General features: G+C 37.2%; 1 protein-coding gene across 15 annotated transcripts in view; it reads right to left on the reverse strand.

Annotated features, from left to right (window-relative positions):
* Nucleotides 1-266: 266 nt before the first annotated feature.
* PARD3 (par-3 family cell polarity regulator) overlaps nucleotides 267-15,423 on the reverse strand; it is a 645,228-nt gene continuing 630,071 nt past the window's right edge. For all 15 annotated transcript variants that reach the window (XM_043541461.1, XM_043541458.1, XM_037890968.2 and 12 more), the window contains 2 exons: nucleotides 6,157-6,284; nucleotides 267-2,075 (listed from right to left, as the gene is read on the reverse strand). In XM_043541461.1, the coding sequence (XP_043397396.1) occupies nucleotides 1,682-2,075; nucleotides 6,157-6,284 (522 nt within the window). In that variant the 3' untranslated portion in view covers nucleotides 267-1,681. The remainder of the gene's footprint in view (nucleotides 2,076-6,156; nucleotides 6,285-15,423) is intronic.

The raw sequence follows: 15,423 nt of genomic DNA on the forward strand, positions 1-15,423 counted from the left end.
GTAAACTCTGCATAAAAGAGCCATTGTCATCCAATGTCACTGTGTTTACATGAGTAACAATTTTTAAACACTGGAGTACATTATTAACAACAAAAACCATTACCAAACAGGCATAAAGACAGATATATGTGCTGAAATGTCACATATATGCTAAAAACTGGTTGATGCAAAAATAAAATGTGCCAGTAAAAAAAAAAAAAAAAAAAAAAAGGCATATTTTAAATCACACAATCTACGATTTTTCTTTTTTCTTTCCTTTTTCAAGCATGATATGTTGAGTCTTAATCTCAAGCCTTTTCACATAAGGATTTGCAGGCACTTTAGTAACCCAGCTATATATTTACCATACATGAAGTTCAGACCAACAAACATAAAACCAGCTGCTGCAAAAGAGATTCTCATATCCCATATGCACATTAAAATATCACTGCTCGAGCAATCTTATTTCAGTTATTTTTGGACATTAACATGTTTTCAGGATGATGTGTAACAGATTTTCTCCATTTATCTCTTATTCATACGTTTTAGAGTTTCTTTTTAATGTGGTACCACAATGCAAAGGGACAGCACATAGAATCACAAGGTGATCATCCACAAAACTTTACAAATGATAGAAAAAAGAGTTGGGGTGTATGTGTTTGTTTTCTGGGGTTTTTTTTAGTTGTTTTGTTTTTTTAGTTTTTTGATCCAAAAAGAAGGTCTGATTTCATTTTGTCTTGCTCTAAGCCCTCCTCCCAACCCTCCCACAATAAAGACAAGTGAATTATAAATATATATAGGACGATTGTGGGGTAATTCTTCCCTAATTCTTTTCTTAGGTACAATTTCACATGATCGCATACATTTTTAAGGAAAACAAATCACAATCCAGCCTTACGTTTTTCCACAATTCCTCATATTTCATGAAAGAACAAATATATCTGTCACAGTCTGGACTGAGATTTTATTTATAAATTTAATACCCTCTCTTTAGTTATTTCACTGGTAAAGTACTACATGTTAAGATATAAGACACTGTAAAAGGATTCCCAGGATAACTGAAAGCCGTAATGTTGTTTTGCTTATGAATCAGGATAAAGACTTTTTAAATGAGCTCAGAGTAAGAGAATGTGTGCATAACAGCAGAAAAACAGTTTTTTAGAATATAGACAATTAAATATTGATCAACAAAGACTGTAAATGATTCCACCATAAAACATCTTAGAACTTTGATCTTGAGTGGACTTAAGCTCTATCCACTCAAGAGTGATATGTAACCCAGCCTCCACCCCAAGAGAAATAATAAAGATGTGTCAATGCCTTCTTCAACTTCAAATTCTTTAATTTATACCACAATGCTGTATGTTGTGCAATAACTCACTGCAAAGTAGAACACATTAGAGTAAATCCTAATAATAAGCCATTGACAACTACTGGACTGGGCTAGGACGCTTGGTAACCAACACGCTGCTTACCTATAGTATGATTGTCAAATGGTGGAAAATCCTTCCATGAATATAACACTTGAGACAGAATGGCAAAGACATAAGGCCTATCAATTCTTTGCCCATATTGCTAAAGGCACTGAAACAGACAACAGATGTATTCCTTAGTACCATCAGTTTAAACAGTTTTTGAAATACAAGTCTTTATATGAAAATGTTCTTTATTGCATGATATGTTGATCATCTTTTTCTTCAGCTCAAGAATAAAATGGCCTTCCCTTTTCTGGAGTTTGTAATCTGTTCAGCCTGGCTACCTGAGATGGTGAAGGTGGTACATCTTGCCTGAAAGGACCTTTCGGAGGGACATAATTAGGGTCCTGAATTTTCTTGTATGAGTCATAGTTGTTAGGCCCTTCAGAAGATGTCTTTTTTTTCAGTTGTTGCTCTTTCCGCCTCTGTTCTTGACGGAGCAGTTCTTGTGTTTCCAGCATTACCCTGGCATTGAAGCCATGTCCTCCCATGTAGCCGTTTCTTGATCCTTGGTAGCTGGAATACCTGGGGTTTTCCTTTGCAGTCTGGAACCCTTCACCAGGAGAGTAGCTCTGTTCCCAGGAATCTTGAGATACAGAACTTGCATTTTTTCTGCTCTGCCTGAAAATAAGAACAGAAAAATGTTTTAAAGAAATCTGCAGGACACTCTTAATGTTTAAACAATAATCATTAGCAGAATGGGAATTCAAGAGCCAAGTCAACTTTTTCATAAAGGAGATCTCCCCCGCCCCCCCCCGCCCAAGATGGGACTCTCAGCTGATGTCAGCCTTGCAGCTAGGAGACTTCTTGATAAGTGTTCTTCTTTTCCCCCCAAAATGGCCACTTTGTCTCTTTTGCATTTTAGATATATTTCCAAAGCACTGCAGTAGGGGAACAGAATTTGGCAGTCAGTACAACAATCATAATTAGATTCTTTAAGATGTTATAATTCAACTGGAAACCAACAAAACAGTCTACAAAAACATTGCCACAATGCCAGAGAAACCAGATAACAGCAAGCACATGTAATGAATGGTAAGTCAGTTATGAAAAAAATCTAGACTCCTATTTGATTAAAAAGGCAACAGGTTGATCCATTTAATACTTGCTTTAAAGCTTTACAAGTCTGCTGACAAAACTCTTCATTGATGTACAGTACCAATGAGGTTATGTTCCTCCAGAATCCAGAGTTAGGGAGTTTTGTATTATCGGAACTATTTCCCAGCATGCTATATCTTTCCTGAAAGGAATGGCAGGGATAACCTATTTTGCTCATTTTCTGACTCCACAGGGTAGATAAATAAATCAAATGCATATAGGAATTACAAATTCTTATTGCTTTTTTGCAATACATCATCACGTTATTTCAAGGAAACATTATTGTTTTGAAATATCTTTAATTTACTATCAAGCCACTAGATGCTTTTATGAATTTAAAATAAGGTTGGATATGATAAAGTAAAACAATTTTGTGCTGGAATAAGAGAGACACCCACTTTGAGATTAAAATTAGTGTAAGAGAATCAAGCAGTAAAGCAAAATATATTGCTGCATTAATCAATAAGAAAGTCATTTAACTGCTGTATATATCGCTCAGGTTTTCATGTCAGCACATAGAATAAAAACAAGGCTCAGTTTTGGCTTAGTGGATTCAATAGGCAGCTGGACGTCAGGAGACGTGGGCAGTCTTCCCACTACCGATTTATGGGGCAAGTCACTTAACCTCTCTGTGCTTCTCTTTCCACATGTGTAACTTGGCGACGACTATGCTTACCCCCATTTGTAATGTACTCTGTGATCACTGGATGAAAACTTTTACTATTCCACATAAATGTAATTTATTATTATTGTTGTTGATGTTCGCATACCCTTCTTTACAAAACAAGGTCTCTGGGCCACAGCTCTATTGCTTACTTGTACACGAGCAAACTGAATGACCCTTAGGGTACAAAGCTTCCAAAGTTTCTGAAATATGGCAAGATAACTTTTCAATATGAAACATTAGCTTGGAGTTAAACATTACTTAGAACAGTTTCACCTGGGAAATGGTAATGACTAACTGAATAGACTTCATTTAATTACTGTTTTCTGGTCCTAGCTCAAAATTAGTTGGACCATTTGTGTTGTCTTTTGGGGAAGATTTAAGAAATATAATTGAAGAGGTTTTTATTTGCCTAAAGTGCTCAACATTTTAACTTAAAAGATAAACAAACTGGGCTGCTTGAAGTTACACAAGATGGAAAGTAACCAAGTTTAAGAATAAAACCAGTGCATCGGTGTTAATCATAAAACTGTAATTGTATCAATGAATTTGGGATCCAAACGATATTAGTGATAGTGAGATTTCTTCCTAGGTTCATGAAAAAATCTCTGATGATTGAAGAGCTCACTGAAGTCCCATTTGATTGTTTTATTACTGGCAACTTTTTGAACCACAGAATTTCAGCAGCACAATTTTCTAACAATTCCCTTCACCTGGAGCTGAGAATAACCACTTGTGTTCGCAGCCATGTCAAGGGTCATATGAACCCTGCAATTAAATGTTCATCAAATGCACATTAATAAGCGTTCTTATTCATTTACTTATCATTTTTCACACTAATCAACAGATTCAGTAAATTTTCTCTTACACTCTTACGCATTAAACTTCTCTGTTTCCTATGGTTATTTTCCAAATTTGTGGTCAACGAAATTTCTCTTTAAAAATATGAATTTCTGAAGTTGGAACTTTGCATTACAGCTCTCCAGCTTTTAGATACTACAGTGACGGCTACGACAGCAAAACCCAAAACACAGGTTCAAAATGCAGGATTCATATTTTCCCAGGTGATCTATGCCTTAACGGAGCTAATGGGCCTGAAATGGACTCCAGTTTGTTCAAACAAGCCCTTAATATTATTATTTATACAGGGTTTGGTGTTTTTACCTCCATGTCATCTAACCCCTGAATCTGTCTTAGCCTTATTTATATCACCCGTTGAGAATTACAAGGTCTGAAAAATCCTAGTATAACACGGCTCGAGAGAGCTTTCCTGTGCCATCTTTTCATACTCACACTGTCATGATCCTCTAATTAAGCCACTCTGTGCCAAAGTTAGTTTGGGGTACCCGCAGTCAGAACCTTTTTATATTTATTTACCTTTTTTAATTACCTCTTCCTCTGAAAGACATACTAAAATGCCTAAAACATATCGTAGAACCTCAGAGTTAAGAACACCAGAGTTAAAAACTGACCAGCGAACCCACACTTCATCTGGAACCGGAAGTACACAATCAGCAGCAGCAGAGACCAAAAAAAGCAAATATAGTACAGTATTGTGTTAAACGTAAACTCCTAAAAAAATAAAGGGAAAGCAGGATTTTTCTTCTGCATAGTAAAGTTTCAAAGTTGTATTAAGTCAATGTTAAGTTGTAAACTTTTGAAAGAACAATGATGTTTTGTTCAGTTACGAGCATTTCAGTGTTACGAACAACCTCCATTCCTGAGGTGTTCGTAACTCTGAGGTTCTACTGTACTTCTCCTCAGAAAAACTAATTTGAGGTTTGAGGTGTAATCCACTCTACAGAAAGCAAGAGGTATAGGGGGAAAAAACAGTAATAGAGCTGCCATTTTGAAAAGTTTCCTTAAAAAAACCCCAAAACCCAGACCACCATAACTTTTAATCTCCTTTTTTCATTTTCTTCCAAACTTCCCAGAAAAATTCTACTCTGAGATGAGTTGTGACATGTGAAAACTCAAGAGACATGGTTTCTTTTGAAGAATAGAGGAGATGATGATGGGGTTCAAAATCAGGGACTTAATTGTTAAGCTAACTTCACCTTTAACTATGAAACGTCTATGGCTGCTGCATAATAAAATAGTGAAATGGCCTCTTTTGCAAGGGTTCAGCAGTTCCTGGTGCTGAGATGTATATATAACCATTACCAGCTCCCCAAAATCTATATAAAGGGACCAAAGCAAGGGCAACATAGTAATATGTAAGGCACACCCAAGTCAAGGAAGTTTTCAAGCTTAAAGTACCCCTAGCGAAAGGCAGCTCCATTCTACCTCAGCTCTTGTCACAGATTTCCCCAATTAATGTCTGAGAATTCTAAAAACTCTCTACATTCACATACAGTGTTCAAGTGTAGCCGTTCTTATGTAACCTACACGACAAGCAGGGTAAAATTCTGACCATTCATTTTACTTCGTATTTGGCTTTTTAAAAAAATTAACTCTAATCAGTTCATTGGCCTGTGAACATTTTATGAGTACAGATTTGTTTAGACGAAAGGACATTAATTCTCAGCATTCCAATGTTAATGATCCAGTAAGTTTGAAGAAACCCGTATGCCAGAAACTTGGATGTGGCTCAATTTTGGATAGCATTTCATGGTTGTCTCCATGTTCTTTTGTTTGATTTCTTGTTTTTTTAAATATATGTCTGTGTATCAACATCACAAGACTGATTTTTGGTTTGGTAAGAAATTAAGCAACACAAAAATATGACATACAAAAAGGGTGCAAACACCCCTCAATTTGTTTCTCTCCTCTGATCTATTTCATACTCAAGAGATTCTTTTCTAGAGAGGGAAAGTGATACTAGATAGTCCCACAGGATCCACGCTTTAAGGTGCATGCATTAAGCACAGCATTTTCCTTCCACAAATTAAATTAGCTCCAGGCTCACATATACCACATAGTTTTAGACAGTTACTATACCTGGGTAATGAACTATACTGGCGCTGAGCTTGTTGGAAACTTTCTCTTTCTTCTTGTCGTTGCCGCTGCATCTGAACTTCTACAGATACGGAGTGTCTGCCACTCTGTGAGTATGTCTTGGAGTTTGGCTAGAATATGGAAAGTTAAGCAAAATAATTAAGCAAAGCATGAAAATATCTACATAGGAGCAATTGACTCAATTACTGTTATATATCCACACACATACTTTAAAATATTCAAATTCAAATGTTCAAATTGGTCTTTCCGTAACTGCAATAAATTCTGACCTTTAACAATGTCATCTGCTATGGGCTATATTTTAATCTAACCCTCTATTTTGGAAACGCTACCTGATAAATACTAAGGGTTGAACTGTGATTCGCTCTTATATGAAGGAATACCTAACTCCATGTGAAATCGGTGGACCGGTACTCAGCTGGTGTAAATCAATATCATGTCTGTGACGCTATGGCTATTTATACCAGCTGAGGATCTGACCCCATGTGAGTAAGGATATCACAGTCCGGCCTTAATGTTTGCACACCATTAATTAGTTCAAATGAGAGCAAACACTGCTTCTTACTATGTAATGCAGTAATGTGCGCATGTAGGAATGGATTCTCCAGTCAGCTACAAACAGAGCAAATGGTTTGTGCCCAGGGGGAATCGGTGTCTGGTGTGAAGGAGGTGACAGTCGCCTCTTGTGCCTGCTCCACTACTTGCTGCCTTCCCCACGGGGATGCATTGTTCTGCATAAGGGAGGGGGGGAATTGTGTCAGGGATGGGGAGGGCAGGTAAGGGAAAGGGAGGGAAGGGCAGGAATCGTGGCAGAGTGAGATTCTGTCACACCTAACTGTCTGCTCGCCTGCTGCAGCTTTAAATTGCTTTGGGGCCAGGCAAAGCAGAATCAGGGAGTCACAGTCACAATCCCCTTCCACTGTGCCTGTACAGAGAGAATTCAGCCTGTAGTCTTTTGAGTGCCTTCAACTGGTAGTTCTAATAACAGTAATACCAAGTATAGGAAGTTCCCTGTTGTACTACTGTAATCCACAATCCTTAACTGGAAGTTGGTGGTGTCTGCAAGTAGAGACTGTAAAATAAAGAATGATGGATTATTTATTTAAAGACAGATTTTCAGAAGCACTGAGCACTTATAAGAGCAGCAGATGCTGAGCACCACTGAAACTCTGACTCTTAAGGTACATCTACACAGGGATAAAAGCTCCGTGGCACAGCTGGGTCACCTGACTTGGGCTTGCAAGATCCCAGAGCTTAGACTCCAGTTTCAGCCTGAACATCTACACAGCAATTTTTCAGTCCCAGAGCCCAAATCATTTTTATGCCTGTGTAGATATACCCTTAGTCTTTAGCGGCTTACCCTGAAGTCTCTGTCTTCCTTATGAAATAAGTACATACACTGAACTTATGTACAATGTACCATTCAAAATACCACTTCTCTCTGCTTGGATATGATCCATTTATCAAGCGTATATAATCCTTCCAGAGAAAATGCTAGCAAGTCTTGTGGAGAGACTAGGGCAACCCATACCTCATGGCAAGGGTTTCAAATACCATTACAGCCAGGATGTAATAGTGGCATTGAAATTATTGAGCATTACATTGAGTTGAGGTGAAAATGGGCTATTGTTTTGATAGTACAGAGCACTACAAGACTCCAATATGAACATGTTTCAGATTGCATGGTTTCAAGCTCTTCCGTATGTTGCCGATAGAGCAAACAATGTCGTGTGTGAGAGAGATAGGTGAAAACTAGTTATTAAAAAAACCCAGATTTTTTAGCTTTTCTCTAAAAAAAATTATTAGCTATGTTGGTGCATGAGTCATGTTCAGCCACTTTTTGCCTTTTCCTCTATTTCTTTCACTCACAGTGAACATCTCTTTTGTTTTCTGCCATTATAATTTTTGCAGCAGACATACGCAGTAGTGGCTGACACATCTGAAAGATAAAAGGTTTTTCAAAAGCTCCTCACATTTTGAAGGCAAATGTAAAAAAAAAAGAGTTGTAATTCTTGACTTAAGCTGCTCCTTTGTTTTAATAAGAATTGAGGTACTTGAAAGTAGCCAGTAAAACATAAAATGTGAGACAGGTCTACAGCTGCCAGAACCTCTGTTTTGAACAATGATATGCATCAGATGGAACATCATCAGCAGCTCAAAATCTGACAAAATTTGGAGAGCAACTGTTTTACTTGTTAGTAGAAGATTATCGTGTACGAGAATCAGTTTGAAAGCATAAAAAGGAAAATGACTGGTACAGGGAAGCATAGGAAAGAGAAAAGGAGGACTTGTGGCACCTTAGAGACTAATCTCTAGGTTAAGGTTAGTCTCTAAGGTGCCACAAGTCCTCCTATTCTTTTTGCGGATACAGACCAACACGGCTGCTACTCTGAAGTATGAAAAAGAGTGCATGATACAATAATGGTGCCTACTTTAGGGATAGATTTACTCTCACAAAGCCTCAGTACAAATATTCATAACAAAAAAACCCTTAAAAGAAATGTGTAATGATGAGACAATAAACTCAGAGTGTCATAAACAGGAAACTCACTGAGCTAAAAAACTCTACTGAATATACATATCTAATAATTCACACAGACAAATTTCCTTACAAAACTTGAAAGACATAAATGAAAAGAAGAGCATTTCACTTCTTCTACAGTACGTTTCCAATTTTCCTGACTTTATTGTCAATCTTGTGATATTCTGTGTTTTACTTAATGCCCCCATATTATGGAGGCAAGTGATTATATGAGAATTTCAACTTTCATTTAATAAATAAGAGTCTAGCCATTCTGGTTACAGAATGATTAAAGAGAAAAGCTTGAAATTGCAATGCAGTAGTATCATAAACATTCAATAATCAGAAGGCAAATAATCTTTTCCTCACATATTTATTATTCATGTTTATTTTTTTTAAAAATGATTTTAAGCCAATCTCATGATTTCTGGGGACCCGATTCATTATTTTTGAATGCTTGGGGTTGGAAAACCTATTCGGTGCATACAGTTATGTGCGCGCGCATGCACACACACGCGCACACACACTAATATAAACAAAGTAACCATGGCAACATTACTACAATGATAGATGCTTTAAAAATGTTCAGAGGTTATGGTACCAACTGTCAAAAGTGGGTGCTTAAAGTTAGGCACTTAAATCTGCATTAGACACCTTAATACCAGTTAAAGACTCTAAAATGTATCTCTGTATGGGGGAAGGTATGTGGGCTATTAAAGCACCAGGCCCATGAACGGTTTCTGAGTGGGGCATGGATTCGTAGTCACCCAAGTTTGAAAATTGCACTCAATGGTCAACATTTTCACGCTGAGGTGTCTTAAGGAAGGCACCTAAATCAACGTCCCTGACTTTTAGAAGTGACAAGCGCCTGCAACTCCTATTAAAGTCATTTGGAGTCAAAGTTGCTCAACACATCTGAGAAGCAGGCCAGTTATTCATTTGCTTATGGTACGTCTACACTGTAATTAAAGTCCCGCAGTTGGCCTGACTCAGGCTCCCAGGGCTCAGGTAGCGTAGATGCTCGGCCTGGGTTCTAGGACCCTGCAAGGTGGGAGGGTCCCACAGCTTGGGTTGCAGCCCAAGCCCAAATGTTGACAATGCAATTAAACAGTCCCTTAGCTCAAGCCCCGCGAGCCCAAGTCCATTGGCACGAGCCAGCTGTGGGCATCTAATTGAAATGTAGACCTACCCTAAGTGATTGCCTTTAGATCTGTCCCTTTGTAAATGTTGGTTATAGAATGGATTCAGGTCTGAATTTAGACATCCAAAGTATGGCTAATGAAAGCCTTATATATCATTGATGTGATATCACACCAAAAATCTCCCAAATTTGCTCATCTTTTACTTAACTTGATAAGAGAACTTCAATTCTACACATAAAGCTTTCTCTTTGTAAATGATTAATTGAGAAAAACATATTTAAAAGTGTTGCCACAATACTAAAATTTAGTTTACAGGTAAAATGTATCTTCTAAAGGAAATATGTATGTTAGGATTTGTCAGTTTCATTTCAGCCCCCAAAACACAACACATATGCACATAATTTATGTTACTACAAAAATACTGTCATAAATATAAAGGGAAGGGTAAACCCCTTTAAAATCCCTCCTGGCCAGAGGAAAAATCCTCTCACCTGTAAAGGGTTAAGAAGCTAAAGGTAACCTCGCTGGCACCTGACCAAAATGACCAATGAGGAGACAAGATACTTTCAAAAGCTGGGAGGAGGGAGAGAAACAAAGGGTCTGTGTCTGTCTATATGCTGCTTTTGCCGGGGATAGACCAGGAATGGAGTCTTAGAACTTTTAGTAAGTAATCTAGCTAGGTATGTGTTAGAGTATGATTTCTTTAAATGGCTGAGAAAGGAATTGTGCTGAATAGAATGACTATTTCTGTCTGTGTGTCTTTTTTGTAACTTAAGGTTTTGCCTTGAGGGATTCTCTATGTTTTGAATCTAATTACTCTGTAAGGTATCTACCATCCTGATTTTACAGAGGGGATTTCTTTACTTCTATTTACTTCTATTTCTATTAAAAGTCTTCTTGTAAGAAAACTGAATGCTTTTTCATTGTTCTCAGATCCAAAGGTTTGGGTCTGTGGTCACCTATGCTAATTGGTGAGGATTTTTACCAAACCTTTCCCAGGAAGTGGGGTGCAAGGGTTGGGAGGATTTTGGGGGGAAAGATGTGTCCAAACTACGTTTCCCAGTAAACCCAGTTAGAGTTTGGTGGTGGCAGTGGATATTCCAAGGACAAAGGATAAAATTGATTTGTACCTTGGGGAAGTTTTAACCTAAGCTGGTAAAAGTAAGCTTAGGAGATTTTCATGCAGGTCCCCACATCGGTACCCTAGAGTTCAGAGTGAGGGAGGAACCTTGACAAATACACACCGAGAATAAAGGAAAACCTCCATGGTGAAAAAGTTTAATGTCTTACAACACAAACCATGCACTTGGAATACAGCACAAAAACATGTTAACACCTGTACAAACAGGGTACTGCAAAGAAAAGTATAATTATAATAATTCTTTGAAGCCATCAAACAAACCTGGCAACAGCTCTTAGTGAAAATTGCAAAGAACTCTGTCCTTGTTTGTGATGAGATGTATGACAAGTGACCTTTTAAACCAAAAAGCGGTCAAGGCTGCAACAACAACCAAGGCTGAATTATACACATAAATGTATGTTCACGTCCTCAACAATACATTTAAGTGATGATAATAGCTTCCCAATCAGCATCGTTCAACAGAATACAGGATACTCATCTTGTAAAATGAAAACTCAACATGAAGGTGCGACATGTATGAAATTAAACAGCTCTATTCTTAAATAGACGCTACTTTAAAACCTGGCTTGGGGAAGTTACACATTTCTATAACTTCACTTATGCTATTAAAATAGCAAAACTAAGATATTATTTTGCATGGAATGCGCTGACATCATTAATCTCTCTGGGCCATATTGTATCCTTCACTACCACCAACAGCGGGACAGAGGTTTTAGTGAACTCCAGCCTGGGGAGAGTGTAGAAGGCAGGAATACTGCCCCTCAGCAGCATTCTCCCCCTTTATTGAAGAAGTCTCTCCAGGGAGTTCAGGATACTATCCATGGAACTATCCTACCACCAAATGTGTGAGTCTTTTGTGGGTAAGTTAACGCAGATGTATTCAGTTTCTCTCTCTGCAGGTTGGAATCCACACCCTTTAGGGCAGCAGTAGATTCCATGATTGTGTAGTTCCTGTAGGAGTTGCACTATCACAGAACTAGAGAGGGAGAGTTTGTGTGTGTGCACGCATGAATGAGAGAGAAAGAAAATATGAGGGGAATCCTGGATCCAAGGCCTCTGAAGATTTTGGGGAATCTACTAGCTTAAGAGATGAAACTCATAGTACCACCTACTGTCCAGGGTGAAAGAATTCAGAGAAACTTTGAGTTAAAATTTGCAGAATTTCCTTGCACCTACATAAAAACTAATCGAGCTAATAGTTCTTTATTATTTTCTCAATTAAAAAAGTCACCATTAATTATCTGAATACATTTGTTTAACTTTTCTAGAAAAGGCTTCATAGTTTAACCCAAAAATTGCCGCAAGTTTGTGGCCAGTTTGTAGACTTAAGGCACTAAAAACTTTTGATGTACCTATGTTCAGTAGAATTAGAAATAGATAAGATAGCATGACCTTGCCTGCTTTATGTACAGATGTGCTTGACCCAGATGAAATGTAATCCATTATCTGTGGGTTTCAAAATGTACAATGATATAAAACATTCTATGGATCTAGAGATGTCCTTGAGTATTTTTACCTCCATCTCTTTGTTTACATTGCTACGGGAAACAGAACATATCGTAATATTCCCTTTAAGTAATTGCCAGCAGGCATTTTATTCAAACACCATGTAATAAGAAAATTCCATCTCTTTGTATACCTTCTCTACGGAGTACATACAGAAAACTGAAAAGCATTAGAATTAAGATTCTAATTTTATGTATCACCGCAGATGGAAAAATAACAGTCTCTGTGGCAGAAACCAACCACCGTACATTTAGAATTTTGAAATTCTGTCCTTTCTATTTGTATGAATTCCATTATATAAGCTATAAATATATTGAAATACAAAATGCGATAATTGCATTTTTTAAATCTGCCACCTTCATTTCATGTGGGGTAAATTAGAATTGCCTAATTTAGCTTAATTTGAACTAGAAATACATACTTTTCAAATATAAGATTTTTAAGAGGGAACCTAAATCTTTGCAAGGAAGGTATGATATTGTATTAATTCCCTTAATGGTTGACAAAGAGAAGGATAGGATTTACATACAGAATGAAGGGAAGGAGTCTTTGGGCAGGACCACCTACATGGCTATGGTTCTATCTCTGGACTTTGGGGAAAGAAAAAACATTGTTTGGCTTTTAATGTATATAGTTAGTTCTTTTACATTTTGATCAGGGCTCTTATATCTTGGAATAAAAATTCTTAAGATCTTATATCATAAGCCAATTTTAAGATCAATTTAAAAACTATGAATATTTAAATTCTCATTCTCCTTTTAGCGATGAACCTGTTTTTGCATAATTTACAGCTACCTGTCCTTTAGTACTTCCTGTTTATCTTCCAAGTCTTTGCTTCAACATTGACTGTCATGTGTTTTCCCAGTCAGAAATAGTGTTAAAGTGCTGTTGCAACTGCAGCATAAAAAAGCTGACCTTTCTTGTTTTGCATTGTTGGGTAAGTTGTTCAAATTATTTTAGGTTTTATCTTCTAGGAATGAGCTATTAAGTCCCTATGATTTTGTATAAGGTGTAAGAATTGCTTCTAGGGATAAGAGGATAGCAAAAGTGACAAAAAGGATAAGATTTCCATTATGTCTGTTTTAGAAACAGGGAAAAGGCCTGAGGTGGAATAAAGCAACAGAGAAGAGAGATTTTGGAGTGAGAATTTCCCAACACCTATTATACCAATCTATTCTTCATTAGGTTGTTAAATGTTTTTGAGCCTTTACCTTATGGAAACTATTCAGTGATTTGTCTGTTGCAAAATTCAGTGTACAATTAAAATCCTATACCCAGAACAGTAGTAATATAGTCAGTTTTGACCAAATTAACTGTTGCCTTAAAAAATAAAGGATCTTTATTTGGTGCATAAGTATTTAGGAGTAAATTCTGTCTAACTGCAATCCTTTCATGATATCAATATTCTGCAGGTTGAATCATCCAATTAGATTATGAGTGACTGGAAGGGAATGTTTTTGTGAATGGAAACTGCAATGCTCCTTTTTTAGCATCAGTTTTGTGTGAAAAGGAGTTTTTAATGCTTTTTGGGTGGTAGGTGTGTTTCTTGGAGCAGGGCTGGGAAGCAGTGCACTGTTTTCAATTGATTCAATTCATTTTTTTCTTTTAATTGGGTGGTTTAATCCCCTGACATTTAAGGCTATAATACTTAGTTGCTGTGTTTTTGTTATCGAAGGTGGGGATCAGTTAATTAAAATGTGACTAGACAAAAATACATTTAATACAAGATATAGAAGAAATTATAGCCCGAATCCCACAACTCCAGCATTGGTTCAAAGATGAGTTTCAGCAGACTTAATACTCACAACATGGAAAAGAACAAAAAAAACCCAGTCACAAAACATTGGCACTGAACTGAAATATCAACACAAAATGTCTCCAACTTTTGAGGGGAAATATGACATAGCACCACCAAACATCTTAAGTTTTAACTGATATAGAATGATGCCACACCAGACTCTGAATGTAGACTGGTTCCTTTGCATGTCCACTGCTATTTATTTACAAATATAAATTACACCTTTATTACACCAAATACTGGCTTGATTTCTTGCCAGCAGGATAACAATGGCTTGTTCATATCCCTGTGTTACTTTTCCATTTTAGCTGTGTAGCGTCACGTATATGTTGTGCACCTAATGCAATTGTGAATTCTCTCTCTCTCTCTCTCAAACACAAATAAGTGGTTAGGGACAAAAAAAAAAAAAAAATAAGCAGGCCATGAGAAAGTTAACTTTTTTAAATCTCTTCAACAAAATTATGAGCTGACAGAAAAATTACTTTGGACTTTAGTGGACTCTGGATTTAAAAAAAAAAAGCTTAATCATTGTTAATGAAGAGAGAATGGTTGAAAAAAATCGATACATCATTCAAATGACCTCGACCAAATTTTTATAATTGCACCTTGTTATTTTAATATATGTGCTCATCTCATCTTTCACACGCTAGCATTTTCAGTATTTTAAAAAACACTTTAATGTGAATTTAGTGTCCATGAAAGGGGCTGGATGAACAGCCTTAAAGATTCAAGTCCTTTGTTATAAACATAACAGGTCCAGGTTGTGCACTCCCCGGCTACAGAGCAGTAAATACAACCTGATGGGAACTTTCAATGAAAGGGATAGTTCAGACTCCATGCCCAGGCAGTCACCAGACTCTTTGTCAAGGGTATAATTCTGTGCCAATTTGATGCAGCTTTTTGTAATAGGGACACTTTCCCACTAAGCTCTGGCTGAGATTAAACTCATTTGACATACATAACTGAATTGTAGTACCTTTGGTCACTATCAACCCAGGGCGGATTGGAATTGATGACATAGAGATGATAGTCTCTCTAAGGGCTTGTCTACACTTATTGGAGGATCGATGCTGCGGCGATCACTCTCCCGTCAACTCCTATACTCCACCTGATCGAGAAGAGTAAGGGGAGTTGACGGGAG

Source organism: Chelonia mydas, chromosome 2 (assembly GCF_015237465.2).
Source record: "Chelonia mydas isolate rCheMyd1 chromosome 2, rCheMyd1.pri.v2, whole genome shotgun sequence".
Lineage (NCBI taxonomy): Eukaryota > Metazoa > Chordata > Testudines > Cheloniidae > Chelonia > Chelonia mydas.